At 36.9% G+C, this 26,555-nt stretch overlaps 1 protein-coding gene across 1 annotated transcript in view; it reads right to left on the bottom strand.

Moving 5' to 3' along the window:
* Window positions 1-26,555, bottom strand: part of gbe1a (glucan (1,4-alpha-), branching enzyme 1a) — a 265,946-nt gene that overhangs the window by 172,946 nt on the left and 66,445 nt on the right. Inside the window, exon 3 of the mRNA XM_087270612.2 lies at window positions 14,669-14,784. Within this exon, the coding sequence (XP_087126738.1) occupies window positions 14,669-14,784 (116 nt within the window). The remainder of the gene's footprint in view (window positions 1-14,668; window positions 14,785-26,555) is intronic.

Raw genomic sequence — 26,555 nt, 5'->3', positions numbered from 1 at the left:
AAATAGTTGGTGGATCATTGCGCTGTGCCGACCCCTGATTAATAAAGGCACTAAGCTGAAAAGAAAATGAATGAATGTACTATAAAAAACGGATCCTGTTGAGCATTCCTGCTGAATGTATTTGTGTTGGCATAATATAAAGCTTAGTCGGACGGGTACATTGCTCAGCCATATAAAGTGAACCAGACACGACCGTTTATGGATTAGCATGAGTTTAATTTAGAGTGAATGAACAATCTCGTCTGCGTTTAGCGCAAGAGTAAAGTTCACCTAGGCACATTTCATCTTCGACGTGGCATCAAACCTTTAATTATATTTCATTCCTATCAAAGCGTCCTCCCTCAGATCTGTCATAACACCCCCCACCAGCGAGTCCAGCCTCAAATCTCACATGACAATCAATAAGTAAAGGACCTGAAGTGTTAATAGAGCTCCTGGGTAAACATCTGGAAATATCTCAGCATAGAGTGAGAGAAATGGAGGGTTTAAATTGCATAGGACTCTCTCAGTTGGTGCTTGGATAAGTGGGTATACAGTACTCCTAAATTATGACCGCATTAATTTTTCTTTTCTGTTCTTTAAGGCATTGGATAAACTTCATGTGTTATAACATGACATTTAAGTCTAGTTTTGTACATCTAATTCCACCCCAAAACAAGTAACTTGTGTTTGCACATTGTGAATATATATCCGCAGCTTGAATCCAAGCTTAACACAATTGAATTTGATGCATTTGTACTTGTTGTATGGTTGATCAACCAGAATGTTTTTCAATTTTTAAAGCACGAGGCACAGTCTTGACTTTTTGGTTTATTCATTCATTCATTTATTTTCTTTCCGGCTTATTAGGGGGTCGCCACAGCAAAAAAAAACACCAACTTATCCAGCATATGTTTTACGCAGCGGATGCCCTTCCATCTGCAACCCATCACTGGAAAACACCCATACACTCTCATATAACGCTTAGAAAATCTAAAAGTAAAAACTGAACTTTTAGTCTTTTTGTTTTAAACATAATCGGCCAACCCAGGCTCTTACCCCTATACACATTTCTGGAAAGAGCAAAATACATCCCAGGAGCTACGTTTTGTTTTTAATTTTTTGTTTTTTTATAGTTTTTGTTTTCGCAAAACCAACAGAGCCCGCTGTGTACGATTTATCAGGTAACAAATTTCTCTCATGAGGGCTATTCGTGCCTGCTGTCTCACATAAATCCACCAGTGACCAACCGACCACTCTCTAGAAACGTTCTTCACCAGAATCGAACCCTACCGTCACGGTCAACCTTGCTCTGATCTCAAGTCCACCAACCTATGTGTTGAGCTAACTGGACAAATTGGTAACAGTAGGAAAGCCTTCCACACGAATGCAAGTGGTCAGCTGGTAATCGAGAAAATGAATGGCATTATACCACCCTGTTGCATTCATTTTAAAGGTTCCTGAAACACCAAAACACATTTTTAGAGCTGTTGGCAGCCATATATGTGTCCCATGCTGCTAAAAACACTATAAGGACACATATATTACACAAAACAGTGAAAACTGGTTGTTTTTGCGTTATTTTGAGCAAATTTGTTCTTCCGGTTAAAAATAAATTTTTGAAGCTGCGTCACACAAAATAGATCCTTATGTGTATTCCAGCGTGTAGACTGGCTGTCTGTATCTGCTAAAAGATCGTGACGTCTCTGAGTGTGCAGCATTAATTCATGAGTAAGACTTGGTTCAAACCACTCTGTTGTGTATGTGGTATGTGGTGCAACTTTATTAATATGCATGATAGCTTCGAAGACTGTTTTTACCTGATACAGTGTTCAGCCGGCAGAGAGATGCTACATTGTGTTGCTGAAACAAGTAAAAGAAAAACAACAGTTTTGTTTTCTTTTTTCTGATATGAGCGCGCAGCTTAACTCACGTGTGGATTACAGTGCACGCGACACGGAACAGAAATATGTTTGTAAGGAACATTTTTACCCGAGAGCTTTTTTTCATCCGGAAATGGTGAAATCCGGATTTGCCACTCGTCTCCTCTTAATAAAGACGTGGCTCCAGTTGGCGTTGATTGTCCTGTCTCTACAGATTTGGTAAGTGTATGTGATTAGTGCACTTTGTTTGTTCATTCAGATGGCAAAGTTAGTTTGTATCGTCAGCAGTATTCTTTCAGTGTTTAAAGACATACCTTCCAGTCAAAATGATTTAGTTACTAAGTTTACAGTACGTTAATATCAATACAATATTATGGGCAGAACGATCTATTACTGTCGTGTAGGATTTTGGCTGCATTTTTGTGACAGGATAGTTTATACATGCACGGCTTTCTGACGCTACCTACTGAGTCCATCTAAGTCACAGAGAAATGGAGGGTTTTTTCCTCTTATACGACATGCGGTATCAAACATTCCAAAGTCTCTATCACTGTCATTAAACACAGTCACTTTCTTTGTCCCCTGCGTCTGTGTGTTTGTTTTGCCTCGGTGAAAATCAGCGTGTGCCCAAATGGAAACTCCCATTTTTATCCAAATCCTTCCCTCTTTCCCTCGCTTGACACTCCCACCTAAACAGAGCTAGACACACCCACTTTCCTGACTTTTCCACACTATGGGTGTGAAAACACCCTGCTGAAACAGGGTTTTCATGGACCTTTAAAGACGAAATGCAACCATAATGGTTACATAATTTGCGATCTCCAGAAACCTATGTAGGACTATGTTGCACCAGCACAATCACATGAAATGTTACTAAATATCTGCATCTCAAGTCATGAAAATGTGACTGATGTGAAATTGGACTGGGATGCGCTGAGGTCGGAAGTGGGACTTTTCACTGCTGAAATTCCCACCTCTGACTGTATCTGAAACAGCAGCATATGGCAGCTAAGAAGACAATCCTTTTGTTCTTTTTGAAGAATTACTGAAGCCTGATGAAATGGGTTTAAAATCTCTGTTTAATACTTCAAAACACACAGTTACAGTCACTTGTTTTGCTATGTGGAATAAAAAAGAACAGAGTTGTACTCACTGTAAAGACTCTTTAATATAGTGGGGGTACACTGAAAAAAAGGATTCAATGATCATTCCTTGGATTTACTCTATTTAAGTGTGTGTAAACAATGTATTTGAGCTGAATTTAATCAAACAAATTAAGTTGCACATTACTCAATTAAATTTGTTTGTTTAAATTCAACCCATATAAATTGTTTGCAACAATTTTGTAGACATCATTTGTAAATGCTGCTCCTTGGGCTGACACCCCCCAAAACAAGATAAAACATATATCAAACACACAATGTTGCACAGTAATTCCAGGTGACATCTCATTTTACCCAGGAACTTTAGAAAAACATTGTGCACAGGAGTGCTTGAACAGCTGTTTTGTCACAACTGAAGAGGACTCTTTATTCATTCAATCGATCAATGATGTCAATTAGTTTTTTGTTCAGAACTGATTTTGGTCCCACTTTATAGTCACTTATACCTGTGAACTTACATGGTAACCACATGTGTAAGTAGTATGTAACTACAGTGTATGGACACACTGGTACATAGTATTTACTTGTGTAATACTGGTGTAACTACACACATGTAACAACTCACTGAATAGTATGTTTTAGTTCAAATGTGTAACGGGACATTGGTAACAACACTAAGAAAGTACACATCTGTAACAAGAATTATGTAAGTGCATTGTGTAACAACAATATTTACTTGCAGGTGTTTTCCCACTCCCACACCTGTTTGCATACCATGTACTTGCGCACATTGTATGGCAGAACTAATGCTGCATTAGAAGGTTTAACATTGTGATACCAGTGTACTTACATGGTAACTTCACAGGAACTGTCCACTCAATATAATATATATATATATATATATATATATATATATATATATATATATATATATATATATATATATATATATATATATATAACATTTTGTTTAATCCAGGCCTTATCCCCCAAACACTACTAAATGATGTGCATCAGAGGGCATTTGAAAGAGGCTACAGTAAACGCAATGGCCAGTGATAAAGAAGTAGGCATACACCATATCCCAGCGTATTCCCTCCACTATACCACTTCTTCAACCGCACACACATAAGTGCCATATCTCTTCCCACACACTTTGAGCAAGAAGAAACCTCTAGAAAACTCTCCTTTCTCCTCACTTCCTTCAGACTCCAGTTAACAGTGTTTTGATTTCCCTCGAGACGACGACTATACCCCTGAACCAGCTGTCTGGAGCCACAGAGGTATCTCTCAACAAACAGAAGCACAACAAAAAGAGTGTACCCACACAGAGAATTAAACATGGTCTTGCTTGGAGATCTGGAAGCCACCCGGGGATCTCTATTGATCACCTTCAGCAGGTAAAAGTCTTTGAGCATCCAGTGTTCTAGTTGTTTTTTTAAAATGCAATATCACTACGCAGAGCACTGAAATATTCATGCCTGAATAAATGAGGTTTGTTGGTCCCGGCGATGAAGAAAAAATAAATAAAATGCTGAGTTGATTTTAACCAACGCTTACAGCAGGTTTCAAATTCATTTGGCACTCAGCAGAAGGCCGTGTGTGGGAAATGTATTAGGCAACATTGATTAAGGGGACGATGAAAGAGAATCTCATCAAACACTGAAAGTGCATGCTTGCACCTGAGAACACTGGCTAGCAACTGTTGTATAATGCCTGGTTCACTTTTACCAGTTGTGCAGTTTTACAGTAAATCATGAATGTCTACTGAATGACTGATGTGATGTTTGTCAATATGATGTTAATTAATTAAGGAGAAAAAATGTTTATTTTTTCTCATTGTTCATAGAATATTATGTGGTGAGGTTAAACATAAATTATTAAGTTTCACCATTGATCTTGGTAAGACATCATTTTTAGCCCTTCTGAATTTTTAGCCTCCCTGTATTTTTTTTTCTTAATGTTTATTTAAAGGAAATAATATTTTTTCTACAGATTTTTAAATATACATTCATTCATTTTCCTTTGGGTTAGTCCCTTTATTCATCAGGGATCACCACAGCGAAATCGATTTCTAAACATAAAAGTTTTAATAACCCATTTATAATAACCGATTCATTGTATCTTTGCCATGATGAAAGTAATAACATTACTAGATATTTTTCAAGATACTAGTATTCAGCTTAAAGTGCAATTTAAAGGCTTAAATAGGGTAATTAAGTGAATTAGGCAAATCATTACAAAATGATGGTTTGTTGTGTAGACAATAATAATAATAATAATAATAATAATAATAATAATAATAATAACAATAATTAAATACTGCTTAAAGGGGCTAATAATGCTGACACTAATAAAAAATGTAAAACTGCTATCATTTTAACTGAAATAAAAAAGACTTTCTCCAGAAGGGCGGCACAGTGTCTCAGTGGCTGTCAATGTCGCATCACAGCAAGAATGTCGCTGGTTCAAGTCCAGGCCGGGCCAGTTGGCATTTCTGTTTTGAGTTTGCATGTTCTCATTTTTTTGGGTGCTCTGGTTTCCCCAAAAGTCCAAAGACATGCAGTATAAGTGAATTGAATACTAATTTGTCTGTTGTGTAAGAGTGTGTGTAAATGAGTGTGTATGGGTATTTCCAAATACTGGGTTGCGGCTGAAAGGGCATCAGCTGTGTAAAACATAGGCTGGAACAGTTGGCGGTTCATTCTGAGACTAATGCCTCATTCAGACTAGCAGCGACTTTGTAGCTGGCTGTCACTTTGAGTGGCGACCTGCTGCACACAAAGGTCTGTGCAGGTATATACAGCTCGAATACAACCGGCCTCTGAGTAAGCTGAGAGGGGATCATGTGAGCTCTACTGGGGCTCCTATTGGCTGTCGCTCAAATAAGTCGCTCTTCATTTGTATAACGTTGAAGGATTTTCAACTTTGTTGCGAGGCTCAACGTGTCCACCTGGTCGCTGTTGCTCATGTAGACGGAGGTCACCGGAAGTTGCTGGCTCTCCGTGGAAATAAATTATTGCTAGATGCTTTGCCTCTGCGAGTCGCCTGTAGTTGAACGAGGCTTAAGAAGAAGGAAAATGAATAAATGAATGACTTTCTCCAGAATAAAAAATATTATCAGCAACACTGTCAAATAAATTCCTTGTTGTTTGAAACATCTTTTGGGAAATATTTAAAAAAGAAAACAAAATTCTACAATAATTTTGACTTCAACTGTATATGTTTTTCATTTGTGATGAGTCCATAATTCAAGCTCATGCACAAAACAATTTGTGTACAGCTTTTTAGTAAATTCAACACACACACATCCTGTATATATGTACAATACACAGTTTGTTTGCCAATAAATATTTATGCCTGCTTTTTGTTTGACTGCTGTATGTTTCCTTTACCTTGATCACAATCATTTACTTATAAAATATATATGTTATATATTTCATGATTTACTGAATATAAAAAAATGTCAGTGAGCTTTGTATTGTATTTGAAACACCAATGTTGTTTTAAAATGTCTTTACTGCTAGTAGTGTACAAATAAATACATATACATGCAATTTTAGCATTCCAATAATAACTATTAAAAAGGTCTTTATGATTATTCTACAGTTTCCCCCCTCAAATCTAGTCAAAACAAGTTCCTGAATTCTTTGCTTAAAGCTCAAGAGCAGCTGATTATATTTTATAAAGAAGGTTAGAAAACAGGCCAGCACACATAGATTACACACCTCCAGCATGCCTGAAGGAGAATTCGAGGTAGGGGAGAAAAGACATGGACCTGGTGAGAATGAGCAAAATTACAAGTGTGTAAGAGAGTGAGAGAGATACAATTTAATCAGAGCCTCCAACAGGATATTCGGAAGGAAGAAAAGTGAACTCCTGGCAGAAGTTCAACCGCCCCAGTTTCCATATGTTAAACCGGGCCGCTCACCCCCCATTAAAATCCCTCCCTGGATCTCCTCAGCAGGTTTAAAGAAGCTGTGTATGACAGCCAATTACCTTATAGAAACCTCCACATAGAGCCAGGACTCCATCTGTCCACCTTACACTCTGTGAAAAAGAGAAAATTCAGCCACTGACCGCTTTTTATGGACATAAATGGGCTTCCCTTCTGCTCTCGCTCACTTACTTTCACACACCTTTCTCTCTCCTTAAAAATGGGCTCCTCAGACTTTTAATTTCATAAAAAAAAAGCCATATAAATGCTGAATGAAAATATATGTGTATTGGTCATATGGTATTTATTCACTCATCTGCCACTTTATTAGGTACACATTTGAAAGGTGACATCCTTTCAATCCCACCTTTGAGAAAACGTATTAAAACATTCTCTCAAACAAAGAGATGTGTGGTTTAGTGCAGAGCAAGAGTGGTGCAGAAGCGTGGTAGTAACAATTAAAGGTGTGTGGTATATGCAGGAACTCTACGTTCAAGGATAAAGACATATGCTTGTCCCCGACACCAGATCCACCACCTCCAGAAATCTCAATTTTTGCATGTTTCAGAATCTACAGATTTCTACGCTCAAGGATGAAGACGTTGGCAAGTCCCCAACATTAGAATCAACACCTCCAGAAATCTCAATTTCTGCGTGTTCCAGAATCTACAAATTTCTACGTTTAGGATAAAGACGTTGTCGTGTCCCCAACATCAGAACCACGACCTCCAGAAATCTCAATTTCTACATGTTCCAGAATCAACAGATTTCTATGTCAAGGAAAAAGACGTTGGCGTGTCCCCAACATCAGAACCACCACCTCCAGAAATCTCCATTTCTGCATGTTTAAGAATCTGCAGATTTCTACGCTCAAGGATAAAGACGTTGGCATATCCCCAACATCAGAACCACCACCTTCAGAAATCTCCAGTTCTGCGTGTTCCAGAATCTTCATATTTTTTTTCTTCTTAAAGCTTAAGAGAGCTAAGTCTGCTCATTACATGCTTCAAGATCTGCAAGAAGATCCAACATCTTTCAACCACAGCATCAAAGGCAGAAACGTAAATATTCAACTTTCCAACCCTCTAAATGAGACCTTGGCATAGTGTATTTCAGTATAAAATATTCTAATTAATTACATGTTCGTAATTGATATTCATTAATAACAAAAACTTCCTCAGTTCTTTGTTATTGTAGAATAAGGTTTGCCTTACCTTGACTTAATCACCTTCATCACTCACCTATGTACCTCATTTTTTGTACATTTAGTAATTTAGTTAACCTTGTTTCCTATTTTGTTAATAAATACACATTTATTACAATTGTGTCTTCCTTGCGTTGATAATACAGTAAAGGGCTGTACAGGTAAAAGGATCTCCTTATCCTTCAGATTTGGCCAGATAATAAACTCCTCATTTGTATATTTTAATTAACATTATTTTATTGTTCACTATTTTGACAGTGGAAAGCTGTCTAGTGCCCTGTTATTTATCTGTTTTTTCTACATTATTTGGTGCCCCGCATGAGGCTAAAGTATCAATATTAATTTCAATACCGAAATTTTGATAAATCCAATTATCACTACACTACATAAAAAGAAATCCAATATTCCCTAATAAATAACATGTTACCCTTGCAGTTTGCATCGCTAACCAAGAGACTACAGCTCACTATAGTGTAACTAAAACAATCGTCTTAAAAAGCCACCCAGGCACATGTTATAAAGGGCTGGAGGTGGAAAATGAACTGTGGTTGCTCTGAGCTCAGCTGAAGCAGGACTAATGTGATCGGATCAACCTCCGGTGTCTGGCGGAGTCAGGGTGCTTCAAAACCCATAACATGGCACTGCGGCAAACTGTGCTGGACATGTGTACCCCGCCAACTCTGGCAAATGGGAACTTGTTGGGCACTCAATGTCCCCATCTGCTCCCTCTTCCCATCAACCCCAGATTAACCCTAAGAGCCAAGTCAAGCAGCTTTGCCCCACAAATGCCACCCAAACCTGCCAATGACCATCGGTCTATTGGGACAGAAAGAGCCAAGATCCCGTTCTGCCTTAGCAGAGCGACTAACAGCTTCTAATCGGGCTGAAAAGACACACAGCCTTTCACTAATCCAATTTTACCTCACAAGATGTGAAGATGAAAACTGCAGCCAATAAAACAGACTTTAAATTCCAGAAATGAAAGAGCTGCAACACTTAGGATCACATTTTGATTTAAATAACTTTGTATAATTACATTAAAATAACGTTAAATAACATTCCCTAACCATTTTTTGTTTAATAGACATCTAATTGATGTTTAAAGATGGTTTTAGCTAAAACAAGGCTGAATTTGGGCTGTCAATGAAAATCAAAAGCCTAAACTAGACTAGTAAACAAATACACAGATCTGACTTCATATTTGTAGTCATTTATTCATGTGTATTACAGATGTGGCCTTTAGAAATGTGCACTTCAGTATGCCAGGACAAGCCGCGGTTAGCTGCACCACTTTCTCTGACTCAGGAAATACATTACCAGTAGGGATGTCAGATCCGATATTGATGTCGGAAATTCGTCCGATATCAGTCCAAAAAACTATATCGGACTGCGTTAAAAATCTTTGATATAAGCAGTCCGATACGTTCTAAATTCCGTTACAGCTATTCTATCCAGCAGCGTCCAGAGCCAGCGTGCAAAGCCCACGTGATCACAACACTGCTTGCTAGCAAAGTTTTTTTAAGATTTAACATGCTCTTCACACTAAGTTATGGTGTATTACGATAGAAATCTATTGTGACGGTAGCACACGCTGAGGCTATTAACACCAGCACTTCCAACACAGAAGACTTTACCTCAGCGACAAATACTCACAGACTCGCGTGCTCTGCTGCTGCAGACCCACAGAGATGCGCAGGACACCTCTTCTGACTTTAGCTTTGAGTAGAACGCGAGGACAAGCAGAGAAGAAAAGCCTTTTACTAAATAGACTGTTCCAGCTCATTATTTAGGGTGACAATACATTTTCTTTTTCCTGGACATGTCCTCTATTTGGGTCTTTAAAAAATGCATTCAGCCAGGATTTCTAAATTGTCTAACATGTCCCGGATTCTGCTTTCGTTTTCTTTAGCGAAGTTTATGCATTACTTCATACGCAAACTTTGGCCGGTGCATCTCAATCTCTCAGCAGCACAAAGACGAGAGCGAGAGAGAAAGAGAGAGAGGGAGAGAGAGAGAGAGAGAGAGAGAGAGAGAGAGAGAGAGAGAACATGAGGGAGGGAGCAGATTTGACCTGTCAGTGGTGCACATGGATAGTAGGAGTGAAATAGTGGATTTCTTATTTTTTAGTTCATTTTTTACTTGAACACACTAAAAAGACACTGTGTCATGTGAAAGATGTTAAATGCTAAACATCTTTGTTGTTTTAATTGTCTGTTAAATAAGAATAAGAAATCATTCTGTTGCTAAGGGCCATTACAGTTTAAAAGAAAGAATGGTATTACTAATTTGAGGCGTTCCCATGTTTAACTGTTCTTTAAAAAGGCCAGAAAGATAAAGTGCTCAGATAAACAGTGTCAGCTTTGCACATGAGTTTGCAGTTCTGTCTCTATTTACATTGTCATACTTTTCCCATGTGGGCAGTAGGGTGGAATCTGTGCAATATATTATGCAAATAAAATGAATTTTGATAAATAAAATTATTCTTAAAAGTCACATTGTTTTATGTGCTGTGGAGAAAAGGAGTGTTTCAATCCATCTACTGCAAGTATGCTTGTTAAAGATAATATGTTCAATGTATTTTATTATAAAATTAATAAGGTTTGGGAACATTGATACAGCCATAATCTTCTTATGATACAAATACAGATTAAATGGATCTGATCATGTAAATGTTTGTACTAACCATACTGCACATTTTATAAATTTAACAAAAACTTACATCTGCTCCCCTGTGTGAAAGATATTTTTCAGCTCGAAACTGGATCACATATTCATCAAGGAGCTGTGTGTGAAATTGAAACTTTGGACACTCAACCTTTAGAAGTTGTTCAATTAACAATATTTTTTTCTCTTGTGTTTCTACCATTTGCTGATGGTAAAAAATAAATAACTAAAGTGACCTTTAATTAGTATTTTGCACTTTAAGAAATGTATATTTTTGTTTATTCAATTAAGATATTTTTCAGTATCTTCATATTTATTCTTTAACTCTTATATATATTCTTATGTAAAAGGTTCACATTTATGCAACCAATAGCTAATAAATTGTTTTTTTTTTCATACTTACTGTTGCTGACTTCTGTTCTCAGTTTAATTTAGCCCTTCTTACATTCCACTCAAAGAAATAGGTAAAAGTAAAGTATTCATCATTTGTGCTGATATCAGATTTATATCGGTATTGGTTCTTACTAAAGGCTGCAATATCGGTATCATATCGGAAGTTAAAATGTTGTTTCGGGACATCCCTAATAACCAGTAGGGGGCAGCCGAGCTTCATTCTCAGTAGTGGCCAATTCTGAAGGCGGAGGGCTTGACTGCTTTTCCGTGGAAGGTGGAGGTGCTTTCTTCATGTTTTGTTTATATTTGCTAAAATCTAATACAATGATTCACCTGGGATAATTGTGCTTACTGTTTTCTAATAAGAGAAATAGTTTTTTTAGACACAGTATTGCCCACTCGCCACAGCCATGGCTCTAATATTACATTTTTGACTGTAGGCCTACATACAAAACTTTTACAGAGCTCAGTTACATGTTCCTTGATTAGTCATCAATAAACTTTTAAAGCCAAAACGACAGGCTGTAATTTAATTTAATATAGTTTAAATAAATAAAAAATATATCATATATATAAAAAATATGTCACCCTGCAGCCCAAGACCGGTTACTCACTGAAGCTAAGCAGGGCTGAGCCTGGTCAGTACCTGGATGGGAGACCACTAGGGAACACTAGGTTGCTGTTGGAAGTGGTGTTAGTGAGGCCAGCAGGGGGCGCTCAACCTGTGGTCTGTGTGAGTCCTAATGCCCCAGTAAAAGTGAAGGGGACACTATACTGTCAGTGGGCGCTGTCTTTCGGATGAGACGTTAAACCGAGGTCCTGACTCTCTGTGGTCATTAAAAAATCCCAAGGCACTTCTCGTGAAAGAGCAGGGGTGTATCCCCGGTGTCCTGGCCAAAGTCCCTCTATCGGCCCTTAACATCATGGCCTCCCAATCATCCCCTCTCTACCGAATTGGCTCTATCACTGTCCCTCTACTCCACCAATAGCTGGTGTGTGGTGAGCGCACTGGCGCCGTTGTCCTGTGGCAGCCGTCGCATCATCCAAGTGGATGCTGCACACTGGTGGTGGTGTGGAGAGACCCCCCCTCATGATTGTGAAGCGCTTTGGGTGTATGGCCATACACAATAAATGCGCTATATAAATACACATTACATTACATTACACATTACATATAATTTACTAGCGTATAGGGTAAATAAATATAACATATTTACATTAACACCAAATAAATAGGCTATTTTTTGAAAAATGGCCATGCATGTTTATTTCATTGACAAATAAGTATATTCTGTGTATTTGAAGAAGCAGTCAATCATGCACTGAATAAAACTATATAGGTAGGCTATATAGCCTACCTTAAAACTTAAATATGCTATTAAAAATGGATATAAATGAAAGATGACAAGTTTAGTTTTGGGCTATTTAATAATGTGTTTTAAATTTTCATTAACAGCGCAAATCTAAACTTGTTATAGCCAAGCCATCTATATGCTTATGGTTGCTAGAAACCTACAGTTTTCTACATGTCTAGGGGAGAGCGGGGCACAAAGTAACACTTTTTGGTTTTGGTCAAAATATGAACAAAGTAATGGGGTTAGACAAACCATTTTTTTTTTTACAACACACAAGCTTCTCCAACAAATGAGCACTGGTTGTATGATCACCGGACCTATGGTTTCTGTGCAGTATTGCCAAAAGTGCCAGGAGTAAAAATTTTACTATTTACCCCGCCTGCGGGGCAAGTTGTAACAGACAGAGGGTTAGTTGTAACACATGCTTACAAAAGCAGATTTTACACCATTAATTTAAATTCAGTTTACTTTAAATAGTAGCTATATTTCCTCAGTAATTGGCTAATTTTGTTATTCTACATCAGGGGTGTCAAACTCAATTCCTAGAGGGCCGAAGCCCTGCACAGTTTAGTTCCAACCCTGCTCCAACACACTTACCTGTAGGTTTCATACAAGCCTGAAGGACTCAATTAGTTTGATCAGGTGTGTTTAATTAGGGTTGGAACTAAACTGTGCAGAGTTGTGGCCCTTTTGGAACTGAGTTTGACACCTGTGTTCTACATAGTACAGTATGTTTATTTATTTATTTATTTATTTATTTATTTATTTATTTATTTGTTTATTGGATAGACACATTTGAATCTATTTGCATTCAGGAATAATTTGCATTATTATCCATTTATCCATCATTACACAATGCATTTATTTGCATTATTAACAATAAAATATTTTTTTTTCTATAAAAAATTTTTATTAAAAAACATTTTTATTTAAAAAATTCTCAACGTTACACTTTAAAAAAAAAAAAAAAAAAAAAAAAAATATATATATATATATATATATATATATATATATATTTTTTTTTATTATTATTATTATTATTATTTTGGTTTAATTGGTGTCAAAACTGGCTAGCAGTCACTGGGTTTCTTACATCTTTCAAAATGGTTTCATCTTTTAGCCTACAAGACGGAAGTCGCAACAATATACAATTTCCCTAACATACTTTTACTTTTGATTTTCAATTTTTTTTAAATAAAAAAAATATGTACTATACTTAAAAATACTTTTATGCTACAAAAAATGGTTTCTCCTGTGTTTCTCATCCAAATTTCACCAAACTTTTTCCAACAATTGGCAGGAATACATCTACTGAAACTGTGGTGAAAACCTCGGAAGCATGCCATGGTTAACCCTGAGCAAAAACCTTAAAACTCTGTGTTACATTTAACCCTGTGTTACTTTGTGCCCCAGGCTTCCCTATAGGTCCTTGTTTAGTTTTAGTCTAACTGGAGTAAAAGGGATATTTTTAAAGCATATTTTATGAGTTACCTGTATTCTAAAACAAACTAATTAAATATTGAGATATTAAAATTAGAGAACACTTCCTGATTCCTCTGGTGTTGGTAAGTTCCTTAATTACTTGACAAACCTTGTTTTGCTCAAACCCACCAATATTATGGTGTCCAGATGAAGGCAAAAGGAATGACCCTTTCAGCCATATATAAGCTGGCCCTTACAAATCTGATTTATACAACACCGCACCTTTAAAATGTCACTAACTCATTCAAGTCACCTGGTCGGCCACGAATGACAAATGCAGGAGAGGTCAGGATAATGTGAAGAATCTCAATGAGCAATCGGTTTAAAAATGCAGCTGGAATTGGTCAGCAGTTCACCTCTGAACAGGCTAATGATTTATATCCTGCACATTTATGACTGCTATAACCTTTGGAAATGTACAATTACTACAGTTAAAATCATTGCTGTTCTCAAAATTTGATCATTGTATTTTCCATAAAATAAAGAGTCTTTGTTATTCATTGGTTATTTTGTAAACTGTGCACTGTTCCATTGGCATGGTATATTTTAAACATTTATTTCAGATAGTGTTTTTGGTATAGTTTATATACGTACTTTACAATATTACGTACTTTACAATATACCAAGTAGGATTTACATATAACATGATGGCATAATGTGATTGGTACCTTGAGTTTGGTCAGGTGCTCGATGGCAGGAGATGTGTCCAGTTTCGGAGGGAGATAAAGTTCCCATTTCCCATGCTCGTTCTGCGTGAAAGGGTAAGACTGTTTTTCCCAGGAATCTGAAGGAAAACATAATTAATTATTAATAGCCACTGACCTATTTTTTTTGTAATTTGGGTTTATGCTTATGAAATAAGATTAAAAGCTAAAAGTGAAAAAAAAGTGAAAAACATAAAAAAAAATTTGAATGTTTTTATCAGAGCTATCTGTCTGGGAATATACGATGATACTTTATATGACAAGGCTGAATAGAATAAACGTTACATTGTCAACAAATTAAAAAAAACTCATTATTTGCTCACATTCAGTAATTAAAAATACATAAGAATTCGATCGCCTTCAATGCGGAATGAGGACTTTTATTCACATATAAAGTCTGATCAGCAAACAATGTTTACAGCATTCAGATTTGGTAACAGAAGCTCAAGTGTGCTTGATTGATGCATGAACCAATGGGGTTCATTCTTGAGCATAACATGACACATCTGCGCACCAATGAGCAGGTGGGTAACTTTATATTTATGTTCAGTGATCGATGGTGCTTTAATTCAAAGCGACTGACAAATGATTCTAAAAAAACACTTCAAATCACCAGAGAGCAGCAATATATATGACAAGTCTAAGCTAGTTTAGCATTTTCTCTTATTGTTGTTTGAAAAAATATCTTTATGATCTGAGGATGAATGCTTTAGACTTACATGTTTGGAAACATCACAAAGTTAAATGGTGAGCATATTTTAACGTTGATCTTAGCTAACGCTTTAAATGAAAAGCGAATAAATGCAAAGAGTGGTTTTACAGTACTGGGTTGCATTTGCTGCGTAAAACATGTCATGTGCTGGATAAGTTGGTGGTTCATTCCGCTGTGGTGATCACTGATAAATAAGGGACAAATCTGAAGGAAAATGGATGGGAATCAATAAGTAGATGGCTGTTTATGTGCGAGTCAGACAGGTTGCTCGCTACTATAAAAACAATTGCAAACTCCATGTGTGTTCACAAGAATGTTTTTAAGTGGCTTCTTTGGAAAAGCCCATTCATACAAGTGCTAGAAAGAGCTCTTGATATGATTTGTTGAGGCGCTTTTACTCCATTCTTGAACTGTGGAGCTCCTTAAAGTGATTGTTGACCTTCTTGTGACAGTTTTCGCATGTTTCTTTTCATTGACAGTTTTTTTTTTCTCTCCACACACAAACGTCTCTAGAACAAGTAGCTTAAACTTGGACTCTTATCCCAAATTCAATAAATTCATTTTCCTTTGGCTGAGTCCCTTTATTCATCTGGGGTTGCCACAGTGAAATGAATCGCCAACTTATCTAGCACATATGTTATGCAGCGGATGCCCTTCCGGCTACAACCCAGTACTAGAAAACATCCATATACACACACACTGCGGTCAGTTTCACTTTATTTAATTTACCTATACCGCATGTCTTTGGACTGTGGGTGAAACTGGAGCACAAGGTGGAAACCCACGCGAAAACGGAGAGAACATGCAAACTCCCAATAGAAATGCCGACTGACCCTGTCGGGACTCAACCTTCTTGCTGTAAGGTGACCGTGCTAACCACTGAGCCACCATGCCGCCTCAGATTTTTAAATGTGAAATGTAATTTTTCTCTTTTTTGGGGTTAAATTATATGAAATAAAATAAGTTTATCAGGTTAATTTCATGACTTTATTTAATGTGAAAATCCACCATATCTTATATTTAATAATAATAATAATATGAGGGTAAATTTTACCGCCGTGTTGAACACTTTTCCAAAATTATACATTTCATTTAATTAATTTCTAAAATAAAAAAAACAAGATCGATAAACACCAATAATAACAAATTTTTGCTGAATTGGGGTTTCTAGGAGTTCTTAATACAAAATACATAAAGTATTGGTAAATATTGAGGATATTCACAAACTAAATGGCAACCCTAAGAGGACTTTGAGGACAACACACACTTAACAAACAAATACACTTCTTTTAACATGTATCATACACATAAACATCAAAATATTGGAAAAAACACTATATACACATACTGTATAACTGCATGTCAACTATATACTGTCCAACTCTAATGTTTCAATAATGTTTTAAAGCTGCTTTGAAATGATTATTGTGCTTTGATGAACACCGCTCTAAACACAAGAACCCATGTCAAACTGAACAAATCACATGCCTAAAAAGACACATGCAATAGCCACAACAAAATAAAAGCACAATAAATGTTCAGTAAAAAAAAAAAAAAAAAAAATATATATATATATATATATATATATATATATATATATATATATATATATGTATATATATATATATATATATACATATAAAAGAGTGACAATAATTATTATGACCAAACATTTGCTTGCTTTATTCAAGTCAGGTTGTGTAAGTCATTATCTCACAACAGGCCTAAATGTGTGCATTTACTTTGTGAATTGGCTTTCTTTAAGATTTGTTTTTTTAAAATGCTGTTTAAGTTTTATTTTTTAGAGCTGTTTGAGAATCCCCAGACTGAATAATGAACCTTTAACTGTGGGATTTTATCTGTAAGATTTTACAAATATTGAAGTCAGTTGCAATTGAGACCCATATTTGCAGCTCAGCTCTGAATAAATCTGTGCAAACAGCAGTAATATTTATTCATTAATTTATTATTAGTTGGTTTGCATTCTTTTCCTCTAATACAACCAGAAAAACCTATTTCATTGGATTTCAGAGTCACAATGATATAAAAAACACACTAAATAATCAATTGTATAAAGTGATGTATAAATAAATGTGACCTGACGGGACTGGAGTGCAACTTGCAGAGCTGGTTCAAACAGATTTACTGTATGTTGCACAAAGAGACTTAATATTTTGTTTTACTTAACAATTAGCTCATTGCATTTTATAGATTATTAAAATGATAGAACGCTTTGGTTGCATTTACAATTTATCGAAATAATTCAAAGCTTTGACACAACTGTCTCTCCCATTACTGCTACTTCTACTGGTTTCCATACACGAGAGCTGAAATATAAACTTAATGTACCAGTATACGGTTATAAAATATTGATCATGAAATGTATTTTGTATTTATTTATTTTTGTAGATAGTGTTGAAGTAACATTTAAGCTCTACTATATTTATGGTGATGTGCATCTACTGGCAGTACTGGCAGATATCAGGCAAAACTAATGCAACTCTTAATGGAAATAAACTTTGTGGCATTGCATATGATTGTCAAGATAATACCACACTAAAGAGTGTAAACCACTCTCACAAGGGGAACCACTATTTTGCAGTACCAACAATGTTCAATGGGGAACATTTTTGGGTTTTTCATTTGTGAAAAATAAAAGCTTCATATACTACAAGAGCCCAATGAAAACTGATATTTGGCATACTGGAATATAACCACGGCATACTGTACATCATCTGACATGGTAGTTTAAGAAATATAAAAAGCTACACACTCCATCAGTTATGGTTAAAATCATTTTTACCAACTAATCTATTCACTACAATAAGCATCCAATAATACTGAAATATGACCATGGGGTACATCATCTGACACTGTTGCCTAATAAATAAAAAGCTGCACACTGCATCAGTGGTTCCAACTAATCTAATCATTGCAATAAACTTCCAATTATCCATTCTCATCCTCTCCAACATTCCAGATAATCCATTAGAATCAAAACTGATTTAGACATCTTCAACACTTCTCAAATTATTACAATTTTAGACAATCTCTGCAGTTAAACTGTCTGAACCAATTAATCTTGGTATTGTTAGATACATTTGATAGCAAGTCACAATCAACCAAAAATTCATTGATTGATTAATTGATTGATTTATTGATTCATTAATTTTCCTTCAGCTTAGTCCCTTTATTGAACAGGGGTCACCACAGTGAAATGAACTGTCAACTTATCCAGCACATTTACATAAAAAAATGGGGTTCTGCATGCACTAGTAAAAAAGGTGTTAAAATATATGTGTAGTGCCTGAATAATTTGTGGTTTGACTGTAGACTCTGAACCACTTCCAAAATCTAAATATCAACTTTTTTTGGCCAGCCAGTGTATATATATATATATATATATATATATATATATATATATATATATATATATATATTTATATATATATATAGGTCTAAACTAGATACATACAACTTTTCAATGTTTAAATAAAACTACCATCTACATTTGCATGCAGATTCTCTCAAAACAGACTAGGAATCTGCATCCTTCTGCAACGCACAGTATATTTACATACTCTTTAAAAGCAACTTCATTCATCCATGGCTTCAACAGCTGAATAAATGCGGAGGCAGAGTCTAGCGAAAACGCAGAGCTGCATAACCGCAGCTGACTTTACCAACTCCCTCAGACTCTTCATTCAGTTTCTGGGAAAAAAGCCACGCAAGACTGCATGACCCCCCTCTCTCAAAAGCACTGAAAAGAGATACTGATTTGTTGTGGGTAATTTCTGCCGTTCTGCCCCGTACGCCTCTGTGTATCTCTTTTCACATTACATACTCTAATGGAGAGCAGAAAGGGAATATACATAAATAAATCAATAAAGGACCAGCGCCAGCGCAATATGCCTACCCCACCTGCAGCCCAGCTCAAGAACCAGCTCCCCCAGACCCAAATTTTCTCTCTCTCTTTCTCTCACTCGCTCTCTTTTCAAACCCACTGTGAAATTGAAACCATATAATATGAGCCATGTCAAAACGCAATCTCACGCCAAATTGGAAGTAGGGATTTCCTATGACACTGCCTCTGGGTCTCAGGGAGAGATAATTACAAAAAAGGCAGAGGGATAAATAGAAAAGGGAAGGATGTGATATATTGGGGGGATGGTCAGGCAGGAGAGCGTCCGCCGGTCATACAGATATAAGTAGTGTCACTGCGAGAGGACAGACAACATTTTGCTGCGATCTTAAATTCTAGTAAACAGCTTCTTTTCCCAGAGGGAACGACTTGGCCTTTTCACCCATCCGTATGGATTCACTAACTCTGAGAAAGGTGTAAATGCATCGATAGCAAACACACGCACACTTCATGTACTCGCTGATGTAGCGCAGCAACTGTGAGTGTGAGTATTTTTAAAGCAGGTCTGTCAGTTTATAAACCGACAAATATACTTTATTACTTGGATGTTTTATATATTTTATCATTACATACTGTTTTGTTTTTTGAGAGTACTGGTATTTTTTTAATACATTTAATCATCATATTAGCATCATGGTACTGTAATTTATTTAATGTCATATTGCGCATTAAAATACCATGAAATTACAACAATACTATGGTTCCTTTTTGAAGGGAATTAGCATGTAATGAAAGTGCAGCTAAAGTAATATGTTTCTGCCTCAGAGCAAAAAATATACATATCCTGTATAAATGTACAGCAACTGTAAGTTCAGTTTTAAAATACGAAAAGCGCATTCACATTATAAGATGAAAAGGGACACTTTAAAGGTTCAGGACACCCTGGAGAACTTTTTTTTATATTAACAGATTTGTGTGTGTTGAGCATCAGTTAAGACAATGTTAGCACCTGTAAGCTTTAAATTTGGGGGAAACTGGATAATTCTGAGCTTTTGTCAGCTAATTTCAGCTTCCGGGTTTAAAATGATTTTTGGGGAGGGATCAAAATCGGCGACGTAGCGCAGAACTGCAAGTGCAATGATGACGTGTCAGTTACTCATTATTATTCATAGCGGAGTTTTCTTATCCTATGAGAAGAGCCGTCTGCTTAATTATTCATGAGAGCACATGCTTTCCGAAGGCAGACCTCCCAGTTTTAAGCAAGCTGTGAGACAGACCAATGGCACGTAGCCGTTCATGAAGGCTCGTATGTGTTTGTTTCCATGATCCACGGGGTTTGTTGCATGTTTTTCCCTGCGATCCTGTCAGGGCCGATCATACAGCAAAGCTGTGTGTGTGCTGCAAGCATTTTTGTCGGGAGAGCAGTGCGAGAATAGAAGAATGGCGGACGTTGACTTTTATCAGGAGTTCGTTCACATTCAGACACATCGCCGTGCTGCTGTGTTTGCCTAAATCCTCTATATTACCAGCAGGGCTAATGGTTAAAATAGGCACGTCAGGAGACCTGCTGCACTGAGTCTGCATTCAGATCTATAATTTAGACCCGGGGATCGAGGGAGAATCCTCATTTATAATGTTTACATGAACACACTTATCTTTATAATGATATAAATTGTGGTTATGTGTATATGAAATTACGAATAACAAATGTTGCAGGGCATTAAATTACTATTTATTTCCTTGCATTTTAACTTTGTGAACTATAAACTCATGCGTCTCCTCATGGTTTGTGTCTCAGTTTGTGAGCTAACTGTCAACAACAGTATTCGCTCCCCTTCTCCCCTGCTGGCCACGCCCACTCCTGCCCGATGCTCGCGGAGCTACACGCCCATTAATCATGCATCTTTTGAAAAAATTCTGAAGTAGACTTTAACCGAAAGTGGGGGGTGTCATGGCCCTTTAAATAAAGCTGCACGCAGCAATTAAGGGGACCTCGCACCCGGGCTCACCACCACCTGGATGACAGAGCACAATTGGCAATAATTATTTAAGCTCATAAATAAAAAATACCTGACAATGTTAACTATTTGTGTGATTTATACCTCTGTCAGCAGGTGGCGCTATGATTGTGAATGGATATTCACATGTAGATGTCTTTAGTATAGTACTATAATCAAAGCTGTGAAATTTGGGTCAGACTGGACATAATAAGCCTGAGTTATAACAGCTTGCTTTTCCATGACAAAAACTCTTGGTTAGGGGTCACCAAACTTGTTCCTGGAGGGCCAGTGTCCTTCAGATTTTAGCTCAAACCCTAATCAAACACACCTGAACAAGCTAATCAAGCTCTTACTAGGTATCCTTAAAACATCTAGGCAGGTGTGTCGAAGCAAGTTGGAGCTAAACCCTTGCAGGGACACCGGCCCTCCAGGACCTAGATTGGTAACCCCTGCTCTAGATTATTGCAACACATCATCATTAGAGCTTTCAGATAACACCATCCAAATTTGGTACTGATACAATAAAAAATTGTAGGAGGAGTTTGTTACAGTATAAAACATGTAATTTCCTGTTGCCAGCAGGTGGCGCTAGTTTTTATTGACACTAGGGATGCACAATATTTTTAAAAAATTTGAATTGCAATACTTTATTTTTCTGTGATGCATACTGTGATATTAACTACACTGTAATTAGATGACTGAAATAGCTTTATTAGAAAATAATTTGTAATTATAGAGCGATGGTAATGATTGTGTAAGGGAGAGAATCTGCATAAATTAAAACAAGCCCATCAGTATTGATAAATACAAGGTGCACAGATGCAAGTAAAATAAACAGTGCTTTATAGTTGTATCGATAATCGTGTACACAAACTGAAAATCAAATACACAAAAAAATACATTTGCTGTTTGTTCAAACTACTTATTTATTTTAAATGAGCGGAAACAACACAACTCTAGAGTTTTTTGTTTGTTTCTTAACTGTTTTATGCTCAATCAACTTAAATTTGCCTATACAACAGTTCTACCTGGTTCTTAAATGTAATTCGAGCAATATTCTGCAAATAACAGCACTTGTCCAACCCCTTGTGTATTACTCAACCCATATACAGCGACAAGCAGATGACACTCTACAGTTTGACTAATATTGCAGCTGTTGGACAACATAAGGTACTTTTGAGGCTTTTTTAGTCGACAATGTAGTTGTTTAGATTGCAACTACGCAATTTATTTATAAGGAGAGTGCCTATTTAAAATGTTTATAATTTTAGAGAGACAGGTTTGTATAACCCTGAGTTTTTGGTTGGCCATCTTTTTGTTTCAAATTTGTCTCCAGTTTTCGTTACTGCAGATTAGTTCAGTAAACAGAAAGAAAGAAGAAATGCCCACTTGTGTTTAGCATTTTTCCTACACAACATCAATCTGGTAGTGTTGGCGCTGCTTTGGCTTTTTCGGGGACAATTATTGTGATCTCACGATTGCAGCAGAAAAATACTGGAAACTCTCTGTAGACTGATGGCATTTCATGTCATTCAGCTGTATTAATTTTAAAAGGTCAGCAAAATCACCTGTTTTGTCGTCACTTTAGACATTATGCTAGAGAATCATTTAAATACTTGCTCTTAAGTGACATTGGTGAAGTAGCAATGGTTTCTGCTGCTCTGATCTGTTTTGTCAGCTGCAGATGTGAATAAATGGCGAAATAAATTAGTTCCTCATAAAAATGGATTTTTAGACTCTCTGTGTTTGATTTTCTTTTTTATATATGTGATTATTTCATTGAACTGTTGTACAAGCCCAATATCACATGAGTAGCAACGCGATGTGGCTGTATATCGTCACTGGTTGGACCAAGTGTGCCGCAAGCCTACGTTTGAGTGAAGGTTTCGGCCGTTAGATCGTCCCCTGGGGGCTGGCTGCAGTACAAGTCATAAAGCCCGCCTCCTCCGTGTTAATGAAGGAGACTTGAGCCCAAATAAAAAAAAATATTACACTTGCAATAAAATGTCCCGAAAGATGGTTCTGGTCGATTAAGGCACTGGTTATTGTGCTGAAATAGGTGCAGATCTTCATTTTTGTAAACAGTTTGTTTTTAGCAGTAATTTAATGCTGGGCGTGTCATCGTGATTGACAGCTGTGATTGACAGTTTCTCAAAGCGCGGCGTCTGAGCTTCGGCAGGAGACTGAAGTGTTATTATTCGATTTCTGTGTTATTTTACCATGACAAAATGAGTTCAGCAGTAAACTATAGTTTCTGACATACATGATCCTGGTGGAACACTGTTTATTCGCTAAGTTCAGGGCTTTTTTTCGGGCTTTATTAGTTTGCTGATACACGCCTAGCCACCCAGATAGCAAAACACAGTTCCGGCTAGATTCTCGCCTGCCGGAGACTTATCTCTTAGAGCTCAGACTGACTAATGTTACCTCTGCTGGACCTACTCCGGATGCCTGGACTCACTACCCAATTCCAGCCCGAGTCAATCGAGCCAGATGCGGCGGCCGAGCGAGCAGGCGCTGCCGCATGCGAGCCGGAATCAGCCCGCGACGCCGCGAGTAAGTTATGCGCTGCGGCCTGGAGCTGGCGCGATTGAATATATAAAACCCTCATATTTGTTAACGTTATTACATCCATTTGTGTTGATATGACAGCAAACGCATGCTGAGAAGTTCGGGGGGCGTAGTTGATTTTACATAAAGCGTTTGATTGGAAGCTCGACTCTGCTCATTTTCGCGGCTCCTCCTCTGGCTCCATCAGACAATCCTTCTGCGCATGTCTGGCTCCAATTTCAGCAGTCTTTTGCGACAGTTTGTGCCCGTCAAGCAGGCGTTTTGCCCTCAAGGCGTTCAATGGGAAAAAGGGCTGTCGCGTCGTCCATATTTTTTACAGTCATTGGGTTGGACACTAAGGCACTCGGCCACCGCACACCTCCCACCAGTGCGGATATACAGCCACATTGCACTGCAACTCATGTGATATTGCTCATATATGTACATATTTACATCTTTTTTAAAATTGCAAACATTATAATTTCTTATGCCTTAATGATTTACCAAATAACAAACATTAAATGTTGCAATGAAGCTCAAGTGTCCTCCTAAGCTTCAGTTCATGGCACCAGTTAACCACTGTAGGGACGCTTTTCTGCTTCAGCCAATGTAACTCGGTTAGCGATAAAACACTGCAGTCCTCTGTAGCACACCCTTGTATTGTCTGTGATAGTGTTGTCCCGGTACTAATGTTTTAAAAACGTTTATTTCCCGTTAACATTCAAGCGCTGATGAGCGCGTTGATAAACAGCGCTCATTTACCATAGTATTCACCAGTGCTCACTGCTCATCAGTTTACCCCTCTTTACCCAGTGCAAACACAGATATACGAACATTGGAGTGCGAAGCAGCCGTGAAGATCAGTCAAGTCATTAAATAGATTACTTGTCTGTGTTTGTACTCAGCAAACAGCGGAGTTAACGCGATTTTTTCTTTTAATTCAGTATCGTGACAAGTCTAATATAGTGAAAGAATCAGTTCATTAACTCAAGTTTAATAAATGGCATCTAAAACGTGTTTGGGAAAGAAAATGTTAGCTAACTAGTGCCATTTCCCTTAACTTCGCTGAAAATGAGGTCTGATATCCCTTTTTATTGTTGGCGGTGAACAATAAAAAGGTGGTGAAATTATAAATTGGTGTCACTTTCAATTCGCTAATAAGATATACAGTCAGGTACGCAACGTTCCTATGTAATTCCAAATGATACTTCCGTGTTTCTTCCCACTGCAGCCTCGATTTCGCTTTAAAAAATGGCGGCTGTGTGAAACCAGTCTATTATGGCATAATTATGAATGATAAACAAATAAAGTCACAAATGTATTATTCTAGGAGCATTTAGGAAAAAATAATGCTATAATTATGACCAGACAATGTGGTCTAATGTAAGTTTAATGTAAATTAAAAAATTAAAAATACTAATTTCAAATGTAATATCATTTTGATAAATAAACTTGCAATTACATACGAGGAAAGTACATTGTGAGAAATAGTTACAATAAAAAAAAAAATCACAGTTTCATAAAAAATAATTTAGTTTAAATTTGAGAAATAGTTAAAAATTGCAATTGCAAAACTTAAAAAAAAATCATATATAATTATCCCAAATAATGAAATCAAGAGGGAACACAGTGAAGTTGTGACAAATACAGTAGAAATTGAGAAAATTAAATGCAATTGTAAAAAAGTTCAGTTCAGTGATTGCATCCAGGTTTGTGGCTTTACTGCAATAAATAATGAAAATAAAACACCATTTCCATAACACACTAAGTGACCACACAGTCAATTCTCATTAACTATCCACACAGTCATTTCTAAATAAAAAAAGGAAACATATCTCACCTACAAAGTCCTTGCTTGACCAAAAGACTACTGAACTATTGATCAGCTGCTGGAATAAGTCAATAACACATGCTTAATGAGGAAGATGCTGAGGTACAAAGACAGCACTATGAGAAGAACCATGAACTAATCATTCACTCCTTATCATCAATTATCATTTTAAAAGGTGCTTCAGGCTTTTGAGATCAATATTCTCTTCGAGCCATGTAAGCAGTGTATTAAGAGAAGACTTTGAGGGAGGATCTGTGTCAATATGCATCATGTCTTCCAGCTATAATCCATAATTGCTGAAACAGCATAAGTGAAGCCCCAGGAATAAGCTTCTAGTGAACGTATGGCCATGGAGTATAGATATCTATAGAAACAAGAAGCAAAATGAAGTGTAAAATGTGGTGTTTTTCACAGGTCATACTCTGAGAACTTTCTCTACACAGGCTGCAGATCACAACACAACTCTCAATCAGACATGGGAAGGTGGCCAGAGGCAGTTTGACTGCATTGCAATAAGACATCTGGTACATTTGTCTAGTTGTGCACTCATTCCTTGAGGATTTCCGATTAAACACAGAGACAATAAGTATTAGGAGAGTAGAGTGAGAGGAGTGCATTAAGATGTGGCACACTGGGACCACTGAGAGTTAAATCAATCAGTGGGATAGATTATTAGTTAGCTATTACTTTCCTGCCAGCTTCAAACATTTGTAGACCTCACCAAAATCCGATTCAAGGAAAGTCTGTTCACTCTGTGACCATATTTGCAGGGCAGTTCATCCAAGACTAAAGTCTGATCTAAATGAAGGGGGAATCCTGAAATCTTGAAAATTCTCAATCTCAATGAAATTCCAATTAAATTACATATTTTAAACCAGCAACAAGATATTAGATTA

The sequence above is a fragment of the Danio rerio genome, chromosome 10 (assembly GCF_052040795.2).
Source record: "Danio rerio strain M-AB ecotype USA chromosome 10, GRCz13ab, whole genome shotgun sequence".
NCBI lineage: Eukaryota > Metazoa > Chordata > Actinopteri > Cypriniformes > Danionidae > Danio > Danio rerio.
The sequence above is the reverse complement of the archived record's forward strand: the minus strand, read 5'-3'. Positions and strand labels throughout refer to the sequence as shown.